Source organism: Lampris incognitus, chromosome 2 (assembly GCF_029633865.1).
Source record: "Lampris incognitus isolate fLamInc1 chromosome 2, fLamInc1.hap2, whole genome shotgun sequence".
NCBI lineage: Eukaryota > Metazoa > Chordata > Actinopteri > Lampriformes > Lampridae > Lampris > Lampris incognitus.
This window is the reverse complement of record NC_079212.1, coordinates 97244126-97258115: the sequence shown is the minus strand read 5'-3', so window position 1 is coordinate 97258115 and position 13990 is coordinate 97244126. Positions and strand designations below refer to the sequence as shown.

Here is a 13990-nt window from a genome sequence, read left to right as displayed (position 1 = left end):
CAAAAATCAAAAGTAAGGTCTCTTGTACGTCCCTCTACTGACGCCCAGCGGTTATCACGGGAACTGCTATTGTTTACTTCTGGCAGGGAAAACTCAAGGTAGTATGCACTGTATGTGTGTGTGTGCGTGCGTGTGCGTGCGTGCGTGCGTGCGTGCGCGACTCAAATTTGGCAGCGGCGAGGGATATTCGTCTCTGAAGCGCAGAGAGAGAGAGCCCTGCGTGCAAAGGCAGCCCGGCTCTCCGATGGGCCACGTTTCCATTAATGATTAGTTGACTTATTGATTGGTTGTGTTTTGGGGATCCGAGCTTCTGTTTGATCTGAAGTGTTCGCGTTTGGGCCACTGCGTGATATAGCCAGCGTTTTTCACGTGGCTTCTATAAGTTTGTTATACCTTTTATGCATTGGGTCTTCCGCTCCGCGCGGGCGCCTTGTGGGCTGGGTAACCTAAAGGTGTATCTTCAGAACAAAGAGAGCAGAAAGAAAGAGAGAGGGAGGAAAACCTAAACGTCAGAGAAACAGGAATTCAGAGACTGCTTCCTTCTCCTGTTATACATACGCCGCTGCATCCTCCACAGACTAGAAATAATGAACCTGTTGCTGTCCTGGCTCCTCCTGACAGCTCGCGCCGCATGTGTCTCCGGTAAGACAGTTTTACACTTGATGTCTTTGCTCAGATAACTTACATCACTTTTGCATAATCTCCATTAATGTGTTCGGGATGTGGTCATAGCAGATGTTTGAAAGCAGCCTTGACGAGAACCGGATAGGTTGTGTTACTAAATAAAAATCCCTATTAAAGCGGATTAATAGCATTTCCAGTCAATGATTTGAATGTGTGTTCGTTTTGGTGTTTTTGTAGGCACTTTTTTTGTTGTTGTAACAAGCCTCACAATTTAGCGGCAGTGTCTTGGTCCAAAGGTTATATGTGTGCAGGACTATGCCCAAAAAGGTGTACCAACATGCATAACCCAACACCCTCAATTGGGGGGAGGGGGGGTAGAGAGGAAGATAGGTTTTAGATAGACCGCATTTTCTATACCATACACAGCCGTGGTTCTCAACAGGGGGGCCCGGGGCCCAAAAGAGGGGCTCAGGGAGCTGCTGGGGGGGGGGTCGAGATATTAGGAAACTATTGAAGTGTTAGTCATAAATCCTCAAAACACAAGCAATTATTCAGCTAAAGAGAAGAAACCCAAAGCAAGCAATTGATACAACATGTGATGGCTTCTTCTTTTTTTACCTTCTATAGATGTCAGGTTCTCGTGTTTTCTATGAATGGGAAAAGGTCAAAGAAAGGTGAATCAGTTCATCTGGACATGTTTATTGACAGATACGTTTCATCACTCATCTAAGAGACCTCTTCAGTCTAAACTGACTGCAGGTATCCCCACCCTTACAAACAATACAGCTGCATAACGACCCAAAACAACGACCGGGTTCAGGTGCAAATTGCCGTGAGCATTAACTAGAGTTAGAATGGCCAGGATTGGGGAATGGTTGCAGTCACAGCATTGTAAGATGGTTCCCCTTTTCCACTGCATGGTACTGGTTCAACTCGACTCCATTCGACTCTACTCACTTTCCTTTTGGGGATTTCGTTTTCCGCTGCAGATAGTATCCCCCTCACGGCGAAGCCCCGCTGGTCATTTGTGGGCTTGTTGACTAGTTTTTGTTGGTTTTTTTTAAAGATTTTATTTATATTTAAATAAATATAAATAGATATACATATATTTATATTTTATTTATTTAGAGTAGTATTTTCATGTCACCTTTTAGTATCGGCCCAGCTCACTTGGATCCTCGACGGAGGTGGTACCAAAAAAAGTACCTGGTACCATATACTATCCTTAACTTTTGCCCAATGGAAAACCAAAAAAGCCAGCAGAGTTGAGCTGAGTCGAGCCGGTGCCATGCAGCGGTTCAGGGATGGTCATTCCCTCCTCACATAGATGGCCTCTTTGACTCCCTGTTTCCCATTCATTCCTCAGTAAAGAAGGATTTGTGCGTTGTAAATATCTGACAATTACTACAAGGGCAACTGTTGTGTTTAAATCACCCTTCTGCTTATTCCATGTTAAATGGAGCAGGCTCGGCTTACTGTCTCGGATCGCGTACATATGGCGTCGCGGTAGTGACAGGCAGACAGTCACAGGTTATCATGTCTGGAATATTTCCTTGGACTCGGGGGGCTTTGGGGCTAAAAAGGCTAGAGAACCACTGCAGCAGGGTACATTGCTGTCTAGATTACAACCACAGTCACCTTGCACGTGTGTATATGGTTTCATCCGTGTGCTGTAGGGTATCGTAGCCCTCTGAATGACTTCCAGCGGTCGGAGGGAAGGGAGCTGGTTCCTACACCGTGGAACTCTGCTCGAGTCCTCATGTCGCCCAGCCTGAGTCTGGAGGACTGTGCCACGCGCTGTGCACATTCACTGGACTGCAGGTACACCTCCCATACCGCCCACATTCATCTATCCAAATATGTTGAAGTCTGACCAAAATCAATAACCACAATTAACTGTTCATGTCTGGTCCATTCTCAATTCTGGTCCAACTTTAACAGAGCATTATTGTGCAGATATGTGACAGTAAAGTGTTTCTCGACACTAGGGCCTTTAACTATGAGACGCGTCCGTCCATCACCTGCAAGCATTTGCCTTGGGTGGGCGACGGGAGCAACGCAGAAGTTAAAAGGAACGTTAACTGTGACCTTTACGAGAAGAAGGGTAAGACGGGAAGGCAAATGTTCTGGAAAGTCAAAATCCTCTTACATGGCCATCCTTCAGAATAAGTGGTGTTTCTATCAGTGTGAGAGATGAATTGCTGATTGGTTATTTGCTCTTTGATAATCAAGTCTATGTGAGGAAGTGCATAGTGGGTAAAGGGGAAGACTACCGAGGCAAAGTCTTCATGACCAGGAGTGGGCATACTTGCCAACAGTGGTGGTCCAAGTTTCCACATGATCACAGGTGAGACAGTTCATGGCCCTTATCTTGTTAGAAGATGAAGTCATTCACGTCCAAAGTCTACAATAGCCTTTCCATTTTGTTTGTAGTTTGTTGGTGGTGTTGTAATATCGGACTTCCCTGTCCTCCCTAGGTGGATTCCTACAGCTACTAACGGCCTGGAGTTGAACTATTGCAGGAATCCGGATGGAGATCGTATCGGCCCGTGGTGCTACACCACCGACCCAGAAAGACGCTATGAAAGCTGCAACATTCCCCACTGCAAAGATGGTACAACCCATGCTCGTGATCTAGGGGGTTATGACAGGGGTCACATTTACCCTGTTTCTTTTTATTCTGCTATGTTGTGGCCCTATCGGCACTGTTACGCTGATAGTTATACTTCTCATTGTAGCTTTGTGTTAAGTGCTTTGGATTTGTTCTCAGAGGTTTGTATCACATGCAATGGAGAGGACTACAGAGGCCAGGTGGACCACACCATGAGTGGCAGAGAGTGTCAAAGATGGGACCAGCAGTACCCCCACCAACACATCTACCAACCTGAAAAGTACACACATATATACTATACATATATACATATTTTTTTAATATGCTATATTGCTGTTTCCCAAAATCCTTTTTGAATTTGTAGCATCAGATTTGTGTGCAAGACGTCCGGGTAGCGTAGCAGTCTATTCCGTTGCCTACCAACACGGGGATCGCTGGTTCGAATTCCCGTATTACCTCCGGCTTGGTCGGGCGTCCCTACAGACACAATTGTCTGTGTCTGCGGGTGGGAAGCCAGATGTGGGTATGTGTCCTGGTCGCTTCACTAGCGCCTCCTCTGGTCGGTCAGGGCGCCTGTTCGGGGGGGGGCTGGGGGGGAATAGTGTGATCCTCCCACGCGCTACATCACCCTGGTGAAACTCCTCACTGTCAGGTGAAAAGAGGCGGCTGGTGACTCCACATGTATGGGAGGAGGCATGTGGTAGCCTGCAGCCCTCCCCAGATCGGTAGAGGGGGTGGAGCAGCGACCGGGACGGCTCAGGAGAGTGGGGTAATTTGCTGGATACAATTGGGGAGAAAAGGGGAGGGGGTCCAAAAAACAGTTTGTGTGTGTGTGTGTGTGTCTTGTTTCTTGATTCTGAGTCTACTGATTCATGTGTTTGTTACAGAGAAAGTGAAAGGCAGAAAGTAAAAGAAAGACAGTTCAAGAGACCAAGACAGGGAGAGTAAAACAGGGTGGACACACTGTGGGTGCATGCATTTGTCCATTGTTGTCTATGTGTGTGTGCGTGTTTGTGAGTCTTTGTAGCCCCAGCTACTATACTTTGTCGTTTTTCCCTTGCATATTGGCTCCAGGACCACTGTGAAAACACCGTTAGACACTATGGCGCACCTCCAGAAGGCACTGCCTCTGTCTCTATGATAACAAGAAGGCCATGGAGATGTTCTCTCAGCATCGACCTTGTTTTAACTCTGTGCCTGCACCGTGGGCCTAAAGAAACGTCTCCCAATTGTTTCTCAGGTATCCAGACAAGAGTTTGGATGATAACTACTGTCGTAACCCTGACGCGTCGCCGGTCCCTTGGTGCTACACCACAGACCCTCAGGTGGAGAGAGAGAGCTGCGAGATCAGCAAGTGCTGTAAGACCACCACACCATATACTACATATGATGTGGACTATTACACAGTGTCACGCTAATGCAGTAATACCACTGATAACACAAACACTTCTGACTCAGCCCTATACTACACATAGAAAGACTACATAGGGTTCAGTTTGCCATGCAGGCATCAGCAAATGTTACCAAAACCCGATTCTGTGGAGAAATAATGGGAGATGGGATCACTTTCCCGGGTTTTTGTATGGCTTTTGGAAAACAAAGACTCATACATTGTTTTATTACAGCCCCCCCCCCTTTTTTTTCCCCCAATTGTACTTGGCCAATTACCCCACTCTTCCGAGCTGTCCCAGTCGCTGCTCCACCCCCTCTGCAAAGCCGGGGAGGGCTGGAGACTACCACATGCCTCCTTCGATACATGTGGAGTCGCCAGCCGCTTCGTTTCACCTGACGGTGAGGAGTTTCACCAGGGGGGACGTAGCACATGGGAGGATCACGATACCCCCCCCCCCCCCAGTTCCCCATCTCCCCTAAACGGGCGCCCCGACCGACCACCCGCAGACACGGACAATTGTGTCTGTAAGGACGCCTGACCAGGTAACACGGGGACCTGAACCGGTGATCCCCGTGTTGGTAGGCAACGGAATACACCGCTACCCTACCCGGACCCCCTCGTTATTATAGTTTTTACACTACTATCTAACTAAGCCAACATGGATGTCCATTTTAGGATTCGCCCTTTGAGAATGGTGGTCTTTTGAAATGAAACATACCCGGACGTGTTTTAGAAGAGGAGACATTACATCCTTCAACCACACATCTTTTCATGCATGGGGCCAGTGGGTTTCTCCCTCGTCTTCCACGACACTAAAAACCTGCTAACTGAGCTGAAGCGATGTGCACCGAGCGTGCCCATACACCTCCCCTCCATATGACCTCACCCTGATCCCCCCCCCCGTCCCGCACCTCCGGTTTTGTCTCCAGCTGTGATCCCAAAGAAGCGGCACCGCTCCAGCTTCACCACCGACTGTTTCCGTGGCCGTGGGGAGGACTACCGGGGCAAAGTGAACGAGACCACGTCGGGGATCCCCTGTCAGCGCTGGGATGCCCAGTATCCCCACGAGCACCCCTTCTACCCAAACACATACGAATGCAAGTAAGGATGGTGAACATGTCGGGGGGGGGGGAGTAAAGAGTAAATAGGACTGATAGTAAGGTTAATTATGAAATGGTCACATTCTGAATGTTATCCTTCTGGGAAAATACTCACATTTGGTTTGAGAACAACCACTGTATAATTAGTACAAATAATTTACAGCAGTTAATTGACCTGTGATACTCTGCTACGATTGGCTGAGGTACAATAGTCCCAAACGATCTCAAATTATTAATGAGATAAACGAAGAGACGCACGTCACATTAGGCACCACGTTAAGAGATGGCGCCCTCTTGCTTTCCCTCCCTCTCAAAGCAGCAACAACAACAAACAACTCAAGCGTTGAGCTGTTTGTCACTCGGTGGTTAGTTTGGAAATCACTGATCACACCAAAGATTGTTTACGTCCTCTCATATCATAAGATATATAAGATAGATGTCTGCAGAACTTAAAGGAAATACTTTTCTAGGTACAGTTACAAGTACTCAGATAACCTTCCCAGCCGACGAGGAGAGGCTTCTGAGTCTGACACGGGCCGTTTAATCCATTATTGATAAGCCAGCGAGCGTCACTGTAACTGATATAGTAGTTGACTGTGTACCACCTTGCACGCAGGGGCTTGGAGGAGAACTACTGTCGTAACCCAGACGGATCGGAGGCTCCGTGGTGCTTCACATCTCTGCCCGAGATGAGGACCGCTCTCTGCCTGCAGATCAAACGCTGTGCAGACGACATCGAAGCTGAGGGTACACTGCACCCTGCTTGTACACTGTACCCTGCTTTGTGATTTTGCTCTGGCCAAATATGTATAAATATAGATATGGATTCAGTGAACAGGCTCCTGCATGCATTATTGGGTAAAGATGGCCTTGTCGACAAGCAGAATCCAAAGAACAAGGACCTCCGATTAAGTCATTCAAAGACGGAGTAAAATCTGAGTGATACCTCACGCTTCCTGCTGTGCAGATTCACTAAACACTATCCTTCATCAAGATCACCGCTGTAATCTCCACTTCCTCTCTTCTTCTTTTTTCTTTTAGACTGCTACCATGAAAATGGGAAAAACTACCGCGGCATGGTTCGCAAGACCCGCAAGGGCATCACCTGCCAGAAATGGAACGTCAACACGCCTCACAGGACCACGTGAGCAAAAAAAACCAAAAAACAATTAATCAGTTAACGAGTTACGCACACGCTATGCGAGTTACACAAATGAAGTCAGAGCAGTGTGAAGTCACTGAAGACCACACCTGTCTCGAGGTGTTCTGTGACGCTTCCAGCATGGCTAACGTTTGTGCGCCTCCCCCCCTCCTCCCCCCCTCCCCGGGATACCCCTAAATGGTCGCATCTTGCTGCGTGATTTCACCAGGATAAACCCGTGGAGCAGCCCCGAGGCTAACCTGACAGAAAACTACTGCCGCAACCCTGACGGGGACCAGCACGGACCCTGGTGTTACACCACGGACCCCAAAACCGAGTTCGACTACTGTGCCATTAAGCAATGCGGTACAGAGCTCTCCTTTCTCCTGCTATGTTTGTCACAAAAGGCTGTCTTAGTTTGTCAAAGCTCTTTCTCGCAGCAAGTCAGATTTAATCTATAGCTGCTTTTTGTTGACGGGTCACTTAACGACTGCTCTGCTTCTTGTCTCTCAACAGCTGGAGAGAAAGTGCCTGTTGTTAAAGCGCCAGGTTTGTGTCTATATGCACATGAAACAACCACAACTTGCATCACAATCTTGATTTGTCAGCAAACCTCCCGCTGTTCTTGTTTTGTTTTTGTTTTTGTTTTCTTTCCAATATGAATCATTTCACGTCTGCACATCTGTCGTGTCGGCTGGTGGACACAGTGGAGGTGGAGTTCAGTGAGTGCGGGAAGAGAGACGACCGTCTCCCCAGGACCAGGTTGCGTATTGTAAACGGCTTCCCCGGAAACTCTCCATGGACCGTGAGCCTCAGAGACAGGTTAGTGGCGTCGGGAGCCAGTGCTGGCTCGATGACGTAACATGACTTGGTCTGGAATGAGTGAAAGAGGCACTACCGAGCATAACCCCCAGTGTGTCATGCGCAGGAAAGGAAACCATTTCTGTGGAGGATCTCTGGTTGATTCCAGATGGGTGATCAGTACCAAGCAGTGTTTCTCCTCCTGGTAAGCATTGTCCAATGAGCAGAGGACACAGGCGGGACCTGTGTAGAACAGCTTTTGATAAGACAAAAAAGGAGGAAGTACTACATTATACCCATTTGTGTGTGTGTGTGTGTGTGTCTGCATTTGTGTCCAGTTATGTGGACCTCCCAGGGTACTCGGCGATGTTGGGGACAATATTCCGTGATCCTGAAGAGGGAGAGCCTGATGTGCAGGTCATTCCTCTCACCAAGATCGTCTGCGGACCCTCAGAGTCTCAGCTGGTCATGCTACAACTGGAAACGTGCGTACTGTTGAGTGCACTTACACACGCGCACACGCACACGCTTCAAACACACGCCAGCGAACTCTGCCCTGATGCTTTTTCCTCATTTGTCTCTAGTCCTGCCCAGTTTAATGAGCGAGTGTCCCAGATTTGCCTTCCTCCTGAGCGTTACATTGTAACCGAGGATACCATTTGTGAGATCGCCGGATGGGGCGAGACTAAAGGCAAGTATGGTGCTCGAAAAGCCATTATTCGATGCCGAATGGATCCGTCTTCTGTGCACGACCACATCATATTAGTACTTGACGTTGCCCTGACATAAAGCGTCAGGTTTTCTGCCCTTGAATTATCCTCCTTCCGTGTTGCGTCTAAACGGGATCGGTGTTCGGCCCGATAACCAACAGATGGCGTTGCTATTTGCAGTAATCGTTTAGCATATGTCCACCTTTTTATCTCCTTCCCTTCATTTTTTCTCTGACCTCCCTAAACCGACCAGCTGCTGATTTGCTCTCTGGCCCCTATTCCCCTCCCTGTGTTTTCAAGGTACCGGAGACGAGTCCGTCCTCAACGTGGCCCAGATACCAGTCCTCAGCAATAAGGAATGCAACAAATACTTCCGGGGGCGAGTTCGAGAGAACGAGATGTGCACGAGCTCCTTCCAGGGTGGCGTCGGAGCCTGCGAGGTGGGTTCCTCCGCGAGGCGTACCGGAGAACATGACTAAAGACTGAAAATGAGCCCAGGGACCCAAGCTTTAGTGTCCAGTTAGAGGGAGACATTCGTCTTCGGTTTTGCATCTTTGCAGCAAACTGGCGACAATCTCCGGACAGTACACGGCAATAAAGACAAGAATAGAGAAAAGTAACTAGAGTGAATGTTTAAAATACTGGAAGAAATGGTGAAGAAAATAATTATCACATAAACAGAGGACAGAACATTGAACTTTTTTTTTTTAATAAATTAAGCACCTTCACTCACAGTAAGATGACAATAATGACAGTGAGCGATGAAGTGCAGATACTTGTGTCAGCTCCCCATCGCCAAGACAGCAAGTCAGCCACGGTGGGCACAGTCAGTCATAACCGAGACAAATACCGAATGAGGACCCAGACGTTATGAGGCTGTTTCTGTATTTCTTGCAGAGAGATTACGGGGGACCCCTGGCTTGCCAGAACAGTGACTGCTGGGTACTGGAGGGAGTGATCATCCCCATGAGACGCTGTGGACACCCGGGCCAACCCAACATCTTCATCCGCGTCTCACACTATGTGGACTGGATAAAGAAGGTCATGAAGATGACTTAGGGACGTGTGCTGCGATTCAACAATGACTGGTTGGCCCATTAAAAATAATTTAACCCGCTTTCACAAACACACAACGCGCCGTTCACCTTGTTTCTTTCTTCTTCTTTTTTCTTCGAAAATGGTCCTCTCAATTCATGTGCATCTAATGGTGCGAGACGTCAGAAAGAAGGAACTTTTATATGTAACTATTTTAAACGATGCATTATGCCATATCACAAGGCATTAGGACATATGCAGATGAGAGTTTCGTAATTAGCTATTTTTGTTTTGAACCCATCCACATTTGCTTTGGTGTTACATGTGCATTTGCATTTGACGCAGTTAGCTAATGCTTGCATCCGGAGCAACTCGCTCAAGTGCATCAGTAGGGTGAGCTGCATTCCTGAATTGCTAATTCAAGGCAGACAATATTTACTGGTGCAAGTGAAAAACCCCAATAGTATACCAGTAAAAAAAGTTAAAAAAATGCTCACATTTGCTTCGAGTTTTGATGTACAATAAACAGCTGTTGTTTAAAGAAAAAGAGCAATGCAGAAAAGATGTCTGAAGCAATAGGGCACACTGCTGAGTATTCATTTGTATTACATATTTGTTAATGGTGTATCACATTACAAATCACGTTAGGAAGGGGGGGGGATGGGAAAGCATTGTTGCTGTTCACCACAATTTCAGAATGACTGGGGCTCATTCTTTTCAAGAAAAGTCATACGGAAGAGGCAGGTATTGGACGGACGGTGCTGCCGGGGCGGGGTGACGGGGAGGTTATGGCAAACCTTTTAACCCCCAAATGCCCCTTAAAAGGAAGAAAGAAAAAAAAAACAAAAAAATTTACTCTTTGCTACAAAACTGCCCTCTCATAGCGTTGAATTGAGTTCCAAAATACCTTCTTTGCCCCCAGCCTCTAAAGAAATCCCTCTTCTGCCCCTTTGATGCCTGCTCCCACCTCTAAAGACATGCCTTTGTGCCTTATGCAGAACTGTATGCGCTGCACATTCTTTCTAGTTCTATAGGAGGATTTTTGTAACCCGGTCCTGATGAGCCCACGGAATTCTGCTTAAATAAACCTCAAGATCAGAGTCCACCAGGATCTCAGACAGACCGACCAGCAGAAGGCCACTGAACCCTCTTTCTGTCTGTCTCTCTCTCTCCGTCTCGCTCCCCCTTTTCTCTCTCTCTCTCGCTCTCTCTCTCTCTTTCTATTATTCTATCACACCCCCTTGCACCGCCCCCCCTTCCCCTTCTTTCCCTCTCTGTAACTTACACACCGATGCTCGTAGACTTCCCTTTTGACCACACGCACATAAGAAACTTGCATCAAATGTACCTAATGTGGCGAGCAAATGTTCCCACATCCAAGTACGACCAGTTATTTAACCGCCATCTTTGCTTCGGTTTCAGTGACAAGTACGCACTTAAGTGCTCATTCCGTTTATATCTCATTCTTTCATTTAGTCATATTTATCATCGATGACTAATCCATGACATGGATGACTGTGGGCTCTCTAAACGATGTTTGAAGAGTTCTGGGAAACTTCGTTAAAACGCTCAATAAATGAGCATTTATGTGAGAGAGAGAGGGGGGGGGGAAGTACACGAGTTCTCTGTAATTTTGATTCATTTTACGATATGACCATGTAATACTTGTGTCATGTTCAAGCTAAAGGAAGGGCTGTGAACAACCCCTTGTTCGGGCTTTTCTGGCCGCATTTATTATGAGTTATTCGTTGTACACTGGCAGAACAACCTCTTGGGGAAAACAAAACAAAGCTCAGGAAAAAGAGAAAGAAAAAAAAGACATTTTCTCTGGGTCACACTGGTTTAGTCAATGTAAATGTTTTCGAGGAATAATTCTCAGACTACATACACAAACAAAATCCTGTGCTGGCACCCAGGCATAAACTATACATAATACACATGAGAGGGGGGGTATTTAGAGAGCAAATATTTGAATACTTTAAAAGCAAAAAAAATAAAATAAAATCCGCTCTACATCTCCCAATACTATCAACTCCATTTTGTCCTTTTGCCCAAAAGAGTTATGATCCATTATCTTTGGCAACTATGCGCCTGTATGCAGCAGGTCTCCCTGGCGAAGGAGGCTGCTGATCTGCAACGGGACTTACCTGCACAAATAAAAGAAAGGAAGGGGGTTGAGGGGAGGGAAGCGAAGTGCAACTGGTGCCCTGCGTGCAACCGAATGTCCTGTGTGCGAAGCGTACGTTTTACCTGACTTTTTATAAGCCGTAGTCTCCGATGGCCGTGTCCCTCTTCAGTGGGTGGTCCGGTGAGCGGTAGAGGCGGGGTCCGCCGTTTCACCCCTCCTACCCCCTTCTCTCTTGAAACATGCTTTAATAGAGAAAGTATGCAATGCATACTGCTGCTACAGCCCCCATTATTCTTCATCTGGGGTATTCGTGACTGGACGTCTGGGGATCACACACACACACGCATTGCCGATCAAAGCCGAGAGCTCCCAGTCCGTCCATTGCGACCAGTAGAAAGACGGGGACGCGCGGGGTTTTCACGGTTGGTGTAGTAGGACCAGTTTGCTTTAAGATCCGGACTGGGTGAACTTCCAGGTAGCAGCTAGACGAGAGCACATCTCGCCGTGGCCAAGGTAAGTTAAAACATGTCCCTGTTGCCATTGTGTTTGCTTCTATTACTCGGCACGTTTCCTGTTTTTCTCTTCTTCTTCTGCTGCTTCTTCTTCCTCCTCCTCCTCTTCTTCTTCTTCTCCTTCTCCTTCTTTTTCGCCTTCTCCTTTTTTTTTTAATGACGTGGTTATTTTGAAGTTATCTCCGCTCAAAGAAAGCCCGCTGTTTGCATCAATTCCCGCAAGAGGGTTTTGCACCTGTAATATTTGCGTTTTGCATTTTCGACAAAGCCCCTTTCCCCTGCCCTTCGCTAGCCACGCCGCGTATCCACCGTTGGCTTAGCCCGTTTGATGTCAGTCGGACGGGTGATGGAAGTAATACCCCGGAGATGGAGAGGGGTCGTAAAGACCCCCCCCCCACCACCAAACCAACCACCACCACCCCCCCACCACCCCCCGTCCATTACTTTCTAACATGGATGGGACTCGGCTATTGTTTTGGTTTTACATGTGCCAGTTAATCATCTTGGCGCAGTTTGCGCGATTACTTACTGAGTAAAGCGGACGCTCGAAGCCAGCTCTCCGAACGAAGGCTCGAGCGCCGCCGCGCACATTTTGGAAACACATTAAAGAATGTGTCTATTGTTGTACTTGCCGCCCATATGGAAAAAGTACATTCAGTCCTATACTTCACTGGCAAACAGTTTGAACGGCTGCTTCAGCTGCTGCTGCTCCACACACACACACACACACACACACACACACACACACACACGCACACACACACACACACACACAAAAAGTGTGGCACGGCTGGTTCGAAAGCGACGCTAGCAAGCCTGTATACACCATCTATAGCATATATATGTATTATGTATGTATATATACACACCGTGTATGTCGTGTATACCGTTATAAGCAGGCTGCAAAACGTTTGTCGGACCGCTTTAACTTTTTTTGCCTCGATGAAGCACGTTTAGATGAGCTAAACTGGCTATTACCACGGCTTCTTATGGGACCTCGACGTTGCACATTAAATCGTTCTGCGACCGGGCTTTAAAAAGCCCGGTTCGGAGCAGATACCAGCAGATTACTTCACAACGAATCGACTTTATACGTCGCTTTGAAATAATCTAACCAGCAGCGTTTACTCCAGGGGCGTAGGAAGCATTTCAAAGTGGGAGGGGGGCAACTTAGTGGGGGGTCTGGAGAAGGGAGGGGGGGTTATCCTCCAACAGAAAATATTCAACTGAGGATGGTTTTCTGTATCTTTGATGCATTTGTTTGATAATCCTACCATGTTATTCTAGTGAATGGGGGGGGGGGGTAATTGTCCAATTTAGCAATTTCACGCAGAGGAAGTGGTTCATTCCAGAGCTCATCTAAAGATTACAAAGCTGAAAGCATGCACATTTATTCAATGGATTAATTAAGTACTACCTTCAACATTAAAGTGTATTTTAATTATCCTTATGCAGTGTTGTCTTTATCTTTCACAGTATTTTTTACGTTGAACCAATTTCACAAATTTTACTATGACATTCAGTAATTGATTTAGACACGTTATGACACGAAACTCATTATGACACGTAACTTGTCACATTGGTTGGATCCTGAGAAGAGAGCCACAATATTTTGGAGCCAATCAGGTTGCAGATTATATCAAGACAAGGGAATAAAGTCAGGCTATGATGCCGGCCAAATTATTTAACTGACGGATTCTAAATGCAATATGTGATAAGGTACCGGGGTTTGATTGAGTCAAGTCAAAGTCAAAATGTCTTCTTTGTTGTCTCTTACAGGGATAGAAATATATCGAGAACGGGTCACCCTTGGATTAGGGGAACCAATTAAAATCCTCTATTTCGTTTATTTGAATTTCTGCATCCTCGAGCATTCTGTCAACCCTGGGTCAATCAAGTTGCAGTGGAACTTGCAGCAGGGGTTTTATTTAGGAT

General features: G+C 46.9%; 1 protein-coding gene across 2 annotated transcripts; it reads left to right on the top strand.

Moving 5' to 3' along the window:
• Positions 1 to 346: 346 nt before the first annotated feature.
• On the top strand, positions 347 to 9513 carry mst1 (macrophage stimulating 1). Of its 2 annotated transcripts, none has more exons than XM_056274015.1 (18): positions 347 to 642; positions 2301 to 2445; positions 2613 to 2728; positions 2857 to 2971; positions 3147 to 3238; positions 3395 to 3515; positions 4476 to 4594; positions 5558 to 5729; positions 6345 to 6475; positions 6770 to 6872; positions 7099 to 7235; positions 7386 to 7418; positions 7577 to 7691; positions 7798 to 7875; positions 8009 to 8155; positions 8255 to 8361; positions 8681 to 8820; positions 9278 to 9513. In XM_056274015.1, the coding sequence occupies exons 1-18, from the start codon at positions 588 to 590 to the stop codon at positions 9437 to 9439; spliced, it is 2088 nt and encodes a 695-aa protein (XP_056129990.1). In that variant the 5' UTR covers positions 347 to 587; the 3' UTR covers positions 9440 to 9513. The 2 variants fall into 2 exon arrangements, with proteins under 2 accessions (XP_056129990.1, XP_056129989.1); XM_056274014.1 differs by having other exon boundaries at positions 3102 to 3238.
• Positions 9514 to 13990: the final 4477 nt, after the last annotated feature.

What these genes read in the sequence shown, in the direction of transcription:
- mst1 (XM_056274014.1), top strand. Translation starts at nt 588, where the DNA reads ATGAACCTGTTGCTGTCCTGGCTCCTCCTGACAGCTCGCGCCGCATGT. An exon ending in CACATCTACCAACCTGAAAA is followed by an intron (nt 3,516 to 4,475) that starts GTACACACATAT and finishes ATTGTTTCTCAG; the next exon opens with GTATCCAGACAAGAGTTTGG. An exon ending in AACACGCCTCACAGGACCAC is followed by an intron (nt 6,873 to 7,098) that starts GTGAGCAAAAAA and finishes TGATTTCACCAG; the next exon opens with GATAAACCCGTGGAGCAGCC.